The sequence below is a fragment of the Helianthus annuus genome, chromosome 16 (genome assembly GCF_002127325.2).
Source record: "Helianthus annuus cultivar XRQ/B chromosome 16, HanXRQr2.0-SUNRISE, whole genome shotgun sequence".
NCBI classification, from domain to species: domain Eukaryota; kingdom Viridiplantae; phylum Streptophyta; class Magnoliopsida; order Asterales; family Asteraceae; genus Helianthus; species Helianthus annuus.
The window spans coordinates 140954694-140964014 of NC_035448.2; the positions used below are offsets into that span (position 1 = coordinate 140954694).

The 9321-nt window shown below is 34.3% G+C and overlaps 1 protein-coding gene across 1 annotated transcript; it reads left to right on the forward strand.

Moving 5' to 3' along the window:
• Window positions 1-4858: 4858 nt before the first annotated feature.
• On the forward strand, window positions 4859-6494 carry LOC110915498 (cysteine protease XCP1). Its single transcript, XM_022160212.2, has 4 exons — window positions 4859-5370; window positions 5453-5688; window positions 5776-5916; window positions 6130-6494. The coding sequence occupies exons 1-4, from the start codon at window positions 4902-4904 to the stop codon at window positions 6343-6345; spliced, it is 1062 nt and encodes a 353-aa protein (XP_022015904.1). The 5' UTR covers window positions 4859-4901; the 3' UTR covers window positions 6346-6494.
• Window positions 6495-9321: the final 2827 nt, after the last annotated feature.

Genomic DNA, 9321 nt, shown 5'->3' on the forward strand with positions numbered 1-9321 from the left:
CGAATCTGTTTAAGGAAATTGTGAAACACAAGCCCATTTTCTTTTTGCGTTCTTTGTTTTTGCTTCAGATTATCTTTCTTGTTCTTATCAGTAGCTCAACACTAACAAAAACCACTACATTTGAGTTTTTAAAACAGAGACAAATTTATAGAGACCAAAAGTATTCAACTCTCTATACTATTGATATGAGTGTGTAGGTTAGAGAAAGTAATAATAAAATAAGTTGTGAGTAAAATTGAGGTAGAGATTGAGGGTTGGATGTGGGAGATTTTATAAGAATTTATAAAACTTAGAGAAAAACGTACCTTTTGATTAATATATATATATAGATGAAGATGAAAGCTCCAATATAAATGCTCTAAATAATAATAGAAATATAATAATTCATGAAAATAGTGATTTTCCCGTATGTGTTATACTTCAATAGATAAACACGTGAGTGAGCAATTCTGCCTATAGTCACAATACTAGCAGGATGCCCGCGTGATGCGGCGGGAGCGACACATCGCATTGCGATACTCGTTTTTTGTAGTTTCTTATTCATATAATATTCATTGTAGCATTATTGTGATAGATATACATCAAATGCGAAGTAATTGGGTAATCCATTTCCTTGTGTTGTGCATGGTTCGGTCGGTTCGGTTATTATCCTTAACCGAAGGCAAAACCAAAGTCATCGATTAGTCTATTTTATTAACCACACGGTTTCGGTTAATCACTTCGGTTAGAGTGACAGTTTTTTGTTTGGTTCATTTAGTTTTAGTTAATAGCAAAAACCTAAACTTGGGCTATCACTTTTGCTTAGAAATATATGAAAATAAGGTATAAATACATGAAATGAAAGTATAAACATATGAAATGGAGATATAAAGAATGAAATATGTGAACTGGATGTATAAAAGTTAGAAATATATGCAAATGTGAATCATTCGCTTCGGTTCAGCTAATTTTGGTTAAACGAGAGTACAAAAGAATTGATAACCAGTTTTTGGTTAATTAGTCTTCAATTTTGAGTTAATTCAATTTCTGGTTTATTTCAGTTCGGTTTCGTCTGTTTTCGATTTGGTTTAGGTTAACGATTTAGTTGTTGCTCACCGATAACCGGTTTTGGTAAATAACCGATAAGTGCGCGCGCGATGCAGCGGGAAACACAAACTTTGCCACAGTGTGTGCGTTGTTCGATTGGTTAGATTATTATCCTCAACCGAAATCGAGATCATCGGTTAATCTATTTTATTAAACAATCCATTTTAATTAATCGGTTTGGTTTATTTATTTAGATTAACGGTTTTGGTTTGATTCATTTAATTTTGATTAATAGCCAAAACCAAACTTGGGCTAAAGCTTTTGATTAGAAATACATAAAATTTAGGTATAAATATATAAAATGGATGCATAGGTACATAAAATGGAGGTATAAATATATAGGGTGGGGTTCAGCTACAAAGTCAATTTTTCCTACAAAGTGTACAAAGTCATAAAACACCACAATTTCAGCCATAAAACACACTCGAAACCCACAAATAACTGAGTGAAGATCACTAAAACACAATATGCAAACCCTAACAATCCATAAAAACTTCAAACATGCTATCATAGAACTATGAATATAAAACACAACATGATAATCACAATAAAACACACTAATGTTAGTCATTCAATAATAAAAGCCTTATAATCCAAAACACAAAAGAAAACCCACAAATATGACGTTTTAGTAATCTTCACTTTGTTATTTGTGCGTTTTGAGTGTGTTATATGGTTGGCATTGTGGTGTTTTATGACTTTTTACACTTTGTAGGAAAAAATAACTTTTTAGCCAACTCCCACCCTAAATATATAAAATGGGGATATAAATATGAAATACATGAACTTAAGGTATAAAAGCTAGAAATATATGAAAATATGAATGGTTCAGTTCATTTAGTTTTGGTTAATTGAGAGTACAAAAAAATCGATAACCATTTTTGGTTAATTTAAGTTTCGGTTAATCAGTTTTCAGTTAACTCAATTTTTGGTTGATTTCGGTTCGGTTTCGGTGAACGATTCAGTTATTACTCATCCCCGATTTGAGCAATACTATACTCAGATTAGAGAGAATAAAATACTCGTTTATATGGTGTAATTTTAAAAAAAATATTAATATACCAAAAAGTTATGACCGTTTATCTTCTTTCCCCAAATTCATATAATTCGTCTTCGTCACCGTCGTCCACCGCTGATGATAACCGTCCATCTCAAAGAAAAGGACGCTGTTCACATTTGTTTTCATTCCGTCTCCACACCACAATCCAACAGGCACGTTCAATGACGGAATAATTTCGGTAGTTAGGTTAAGCTTAATCACAATAAACGTGAACATAATCCCCACACCAAGCTCACAACAATTGCACGAAGCGTTAGCTGGCAGAACCTTCTTACTTTCGAATATTTTCTCGCTCGACAACAACATGTTCATATCTATGTTGTTGTTGACTTTCTTTTCATTGTGAACATCATGTTCATGTTGTTGTTGTTCTTCTTCTTCCATTGTGCAGTGGTTGAGAGTTGATGAAATTGATTGTTTATTTGAATATTTAAAGTCAAATGGGGGCATTTAATGGTGGATTTGGCTTGCGGCTAGCTAAATGGATGGGAGATTGTATGTGCGACACTGCAAGTAGAGGTTAATTGAGGGTTCGAAATGGTGACTGGATGATGGGTTAATAGCAGTAAGGATGTTATATGTGAAATCGTTGAATTTATACGAGGGTCTGTTGTATTTCAGGAAATTCAAAAACCAACAACTTACATCAGGGAGGTAGGTGAGTGACAGTGGTGGAGGTGGTAACTTGTGGCGGTGGTGGCAGGTGATGATAATGATGGTGGGTGGTGATTATCTTGAGAGGAGAGAAGAGATAGGGTGGGGGTAAATATGTAATTTCATCACCCATTTAACCATGACTTAATGGCTAGATAATGAAAAGGACTTAGACCATGTGTAGTGGGGCGTTTTTTTTTTAAATTTCAAAAAAAAACGCCCAAAAACGCCTCTCCCACCATTACATAAGGCGTTATTTTGCAAAATTTTTGAAAAAAAATTGGTCCGGCGTTTTATTAAAAACGCTCAAGCAACAACTTGGATGAGTGTGGGGAGTTTGACTGACCAATGGGAAGGGACATTAGTGGTCCAAGTGGGATGACACATTCAGCTTTTTAAATAAGTTTCTTTTTTTTAATCCTTTTTAATGATTGGAAGGGGCATTATTTGGGCATTATTCTCACTACGCCACTTTTGCAATAACGCCCCATGCTGACTGGGATGACACGTGTCGGATAATGTCCCATGGTGGGGGCATTATTTTTCTTAACCACCACGGGTGGTCTTAGCTTAAATTTTAATAACACAAGTACACATGCTTCAAAAAATTAAAGTTGGGTGATTCAGATTAATCACGCCACCAAACCACTAGGACACAAATTGCATTTTACTCTAAACATTTTTAAATGTTATTTTTTATTATTTTTATATTATAATTACTTTTAAACAAATTTCTTTCTTTCACAATTTTTAAAATATGATTTTTATGAAATTCCAAAACGTTCTTATTTTTATTTGTCACTTTATAAATTTTATTTTAGTCAAAAAGCATTGTGAATAATAGTGTACTAGTGAGCAAAGCACAAATGTGCATGTCATCATAGTATGGTTTTTTTTATTATAAAATAATGTCGTTTATCCTTTTTGTTATTTTAATAATATAATATAATGTTTTATAATCTTCCAAAATACCTTTGTGACATACTTTTTTTTATCTATATTTCGATAAAGCTTGAGTCTTTTGTTCTTTACTGTAACGAACTGAATCGGTGTCATATGGTGTCATGACGAACCTAACCGATTCCAACCGAGTTACATCGGTACCGGTATAGGTATTATCCGAAGTGGTACTGGTAAAACAAATGTCAATATCCTATTGGGTATATCTTTTTCAGTTGTTATACCACGTACTGGTAACATACAAGTACTGTAACGGATGGAATCAATAACGACCGAGAATATCGGCCACAACTCGTGGGAGTCTCATTAGGCTAAAGGGTGTGGGGGTCATGGTTGGGACATGATTCGTCACGTAGGAAATGAATGGAAGACTATACCACCCCCTTTCCTAATCCACCATGGTTTGCATGGATTAAACAATGACAACCATGGTGCTCGTTTCCATTTTTCAAATAATCATTTCTTTTTTCTTTAAACAAAAATAAATTAAAATAAATAAGGGGATACTGGTTTGGGTCATGACCCACACCCTTAGGGTAATGGTTTTAGATTGTGGATTAGAGATGGGTGACATGGCACTGACGTGAAAGGATCATTGTGCCTTATAGCCTTAGTTAGTATGAAATACAATCGATTAATATGATGTCACACACAGTCCCTAAGACAAGTATTTGAGGAGAGTATCGAGCATTAGTCAAGAGTTTAATATTCGATGGGAGGTAATGATTACATACTTGCAAAATTGAAGGATTTTATGTTCACATTAGAGAAACTGAAACAAACTAAATCTTTTAAGGAATGCTACGAAGAGTTTGTTATAATCATAAGTGGAATGTGATTTTCAATATATATACTAGTACCAATATTTCAAAAAAAAAGTGGAATATATATAGAAATACTTTTCAATTTTCATCATCATTATTATTTTAAGAGTAAGCGTAATTTTACCATGTTTATGCTTCTAAGTGTTGTCAACACGAGATGCTTGGATCAAAAGATTGTCCAAAAAAGAACCACACTTTACATATTCAATTATCTTAACTTCAAAGCAACAAACCCATGCCTTTGAATAATTAAACAAAACCCTATATAAACCCTGCACACTCCATAACTTCATTCACATCTTCAAACACCATCAAAAATGGCATTCCTCATTCCTTCCAAAACAACCTCCATGTTCTTTGTATTCTTGTCGGTTTTGGCATGTTCGGCTTTAGCCCACGAGTTTTCAATCCTAGGGTACGCCCCCGAAGATCTAACCTCGATTCATAAGGTGATTCACCTATTTGAATCATGGGTGGTTAAACACAACAAACTCTATGAAAGTCTAGATGAGAAACTACATAGATTCGAGATCTTTATGGACAACTTGAAGCATATCGACGAGACCAACAAGAAAGTTAGCAACTATTGGCTTGGACTTAACGAGTTTGCTGATATGAGTCACCAAGAGTTCAAGGACAAGTTCTTGGGGCTCAAAGGTGAATTGCCCGAGAGGAAAGACGAATCTGCTGAAGAATTTAGTTATAGAGATTTTGTTGATTTGCCTAAATCGGTTGATTGGAGAAAGAAAGGAGCTGTTGTTCCGGTCAAGAACCAAGGACAATGTGGTAAGTACATGTTAGTTTTTACCAAATGTGGTATTTTCTAGCTCATTTTGAAATTAATATAACGAGTTATCCAATTGCGCAGGTAGTTGTTGGGCATTCTCAACCGTCGCTGCGGTTGAAGGTATAAACCAAATTGTAACGGGAAATCTAACTGAGTTGTCAGAACAAGAACTAATTGATTGTGACACGAGCTTCAACAATGGTTGCAATGGAGGTCTAATGGATTACGCGTTTGCATACATCATGAGAAATGGTGGACTTCGTAAAGAAGAAGAGTATCCTTATATCATGAGTGAAGGCACATGTGATGACAAGAAGGTAAAACTTTATAAACTTGTAAAGATAAGGAATGTAACGCCGATAGGATTTAAATGATTCTAAGAAGATGATTCTTTATTATCATAGGATGTATCGGAAAAGGTGACGATAAGTGGATATCATGATGTACCAAGGAACAATGAAGATAGTTTCTTGAAGGCACTTGCAAACCAACCCATTAGCGTTGCCATTGAAGCCTCGGGTCGTGATTTCCAGTTCTACAGCGGGGTATGTCTACAACGATCCATTTATTTATGAATGTGTTGATTTAAGTTTTGCTTTATCCAAATCGGGTCAAATAAAAAAAATTAACTCAAGGAGGTTCAAAGTCACCGGATGTCATATTTAATGCATAGAACCTCCTAAAATCGATGTTTAAAACCAATCTCGTTTTGACCGGTTAGCCAACTTTTGTGATGTGTATATCTTGGCCATTGATAGGGTGTTTTTGATGGGCATTGTGGGACCGAGTTGGATCATGGAGTTGCAGCCGTCGGATACGGATCAACCAAGGGTCTAGATTATATAATAGTGAGGAACTCTTGGGGACCAAAATGGGGAGAGAAAGGATACATAAGGATGAGGAGAAATACAGGGAAACCCCATGGGATGTGTGGCCTTTACATGATGGCTTCTTACCCTACCAAACAAAAATAAAATTTCCTTGCTTATTACTAACTTTGAAGGGGCCAACACCTATCACATGTATTTGTAATGTTTCCATTTCATATTTCATATTTCATGGTTAATTAATTTCTTTGTTTGGGCATCAAAAAATCAAGTATTTACTACAAGTTGCAACTCAACTTCGTTGATAACTATATAATGAAACTACATATAAAACCTAAGTTTGAGATAACAATGTATTGATGTAGCAAACACCATCTCAAACAACAATGTTGTCTTTTTGGCTTTATATGTTATACCTCATTCACGAAAGTATCATATATAACTTGAAATCGGCATTCTTTACACACCAACAATCAACATTAAGAAAAACATGTTACACAAGGATATCTTCATACTTTCGATTGTTCTTGTCATGACAACGTTGACCGCAAGCCATGTAATACGACTCTCCAATTACAGTAAGTCTTCTGATTATGTTCAATTTAGGGTCGTGCTTGGGTTGGTTCAGGTCGGTTTTGGGTTCAACCCGAACCAAAACTAAAATTTTGGTTTTAGGAAACTGCTCAGTTTCAGTTTTGTGATTTTCATATGGATTCAATTCTTTTATGTGTCGGTTTTACATTTGGACTTGAAATGTTTGGGTAAAATTTGGCCCAAATTAGTGAATTTAAGCCTGAAACTTTTGAACTATAACTTTTATTAGTTGACCTATTAACAAATTTGGACATAAACTTTTGGCCCAAATACATAAATCCAATAACAAATATTCAAACAAGTTCGCTGCGGTTTGGTTTTCAGGCGAGGCATAACCGAAACCAAACCCTAATGTCCAGTTTAATGATACTTGTTTTCTAAACTCCATGCCATAAATGTTAGGGATAATCATCAAAATACATATTTGACTGACCTTAACAAAATAACCTTGGACTCTTATTACCAAACTAGCCACGGACCCAATTAGCTAGTACCTGCATGGCACAAGATTTGCATATGAGTAGTAGGGGGAGGTTCATTTGAGGAAAAAATTAAATTGAGAAGAAAAAGAACAAAGGGTACAATTCTAAAACATTAAATAGTTTTTCTTTCATCTTATTTATTATTATTTTTGACTAATTAATTAGTCATAAAGACTATCATCCTGCACACTAAAATTTTTGCCTAGATACATCAAAATTTATCCTACACGCTTTTTAAATTTAACCTACACATACTGAAATTTATCCTATACAACTCGTAATTCATCCTACACACCTCATAATTTATCCTACACTTTAAATTAAATTTTTTCTTCTTTGAAAAAATATATTTTTTTTTGAAAATAAGTTACAAATTTAATTAGTTAGCTATTAAAGAGGAAGACTAACAATTAATGATCTATCTAATTTTACCAATATACCCTTACACCCATATTAAATACAAAAATTAAATGAAGTAAAATGAAGCATTCTTATTGGTTGAAGTTTGTTTTTTTTTTTATTCTTACAAAAAATTTAGTCTCATTTGAACTCTTCACATGAGTAGTATATGACATATTTTTGTTCTTACATGGCTATTTTTTAGTTTTTTACTATTTTGTAAAATATGTTTAGTTTTTGTACATTTTTTAAAAATACGTTTTAAAATCTTCAAGCTCTTAAATGTTGTGTAAAATAGGGGGTTGTTACGGACTCAATACATAATATAAAATTTACACTTGAACACGAAAAAATAGAGGGGCCGAGCCCTGCCTAGCACTAACTAAGATCCTCCCCCTATGGTCAAATATCTTTTAGTTAATAAGATTTCTATACATAATTTCCTGGTGGGCTTCTAACTAAATGTCCTATGGGCTTCTTATGGTAACTAGGCTTGGCGAGCTTTTACAGCCCAAAATATTGATGGTTGCCTAAAAAGTGACTTTGTCAGCCGCCAGAAAAAAAATGTAGGACTTACAGCATCTTCAAGACCAATAAAGACACACCTCACGGACTGTGTGAACATCCCTGATTGTCCCCCACTCCCGCCTCTGCTTCGTGTGCGCCCGTTAGAGATGCTCTTAACAACTTTAATCAACACGATATACATGGCAGGCCCTGAAGGTGGGCGGGGAGGACCACCGGCCAGGGCCCGATATTTCGAAGGGCACGTTATTTTTTATAAAACTCCGATATGTATATGTAAAAACAAATAAATTAATAGGTATACCCAACAAACACTAATATAGGCCCACTTACAAAACTATTTTTATGGTTTAGACTAGTTATTAGCCATTGGCATTAGGTTAAGACCTTCAGTGAGCCTAATACCATATTTCGTTAAGGCCTAAGGGCATGTTTTTTCGAGCTCGAATAGGGTATATGAATTCTTAAGGCCGGCCCTGAGTCGATCTACTCCCATATGTGTATATATAATTAGCATAAGAGTTTAGTTTTGATATACCTAAGAAAAGAACATGGATATGAAAGAGTGGTGGTTGTAAAAATGCGTAACTGGTTAAACTCGTGACAATTCCTTGACACGACACAGAAACTGTTAGTTTTTGTGTTGACCAATATTGACGTTTATTAAACAACTTGTGTTTGAGTTAACTAGCCCAATAAATAGTCATTTGTAAAATAAGCATAAATAATAGCGCTTTAAAATAACCGATAATCATCAAATTGACTATAAAACAATACAAGATCTCAAAAACCAAAAGCAATTTATTGAAAAAAAAAAATCAAAACAGAAGGCTCAATGGCATGAATGTCCATGTTTGCAAGTTTTGTGCTGCATGTTTGAAAACACTTCAAAAATGTCACCCCCTGTCTTTTGCGGAAGCATATGATGCGTGACTAGCTAGTTATCATTGTATTCAATCATAATAAACAACTACATGACTTAAAACGATGTTCATCCATTCGGAAAATTTTGAGTATTACAAACACTTATTATTTAAGTTTTAAAACACAACCTTCATCTAGGTTACAATTCAACAAAAGTGGATGACATCTAAACTTGTAGTCTACTTCTAGTTACAACACT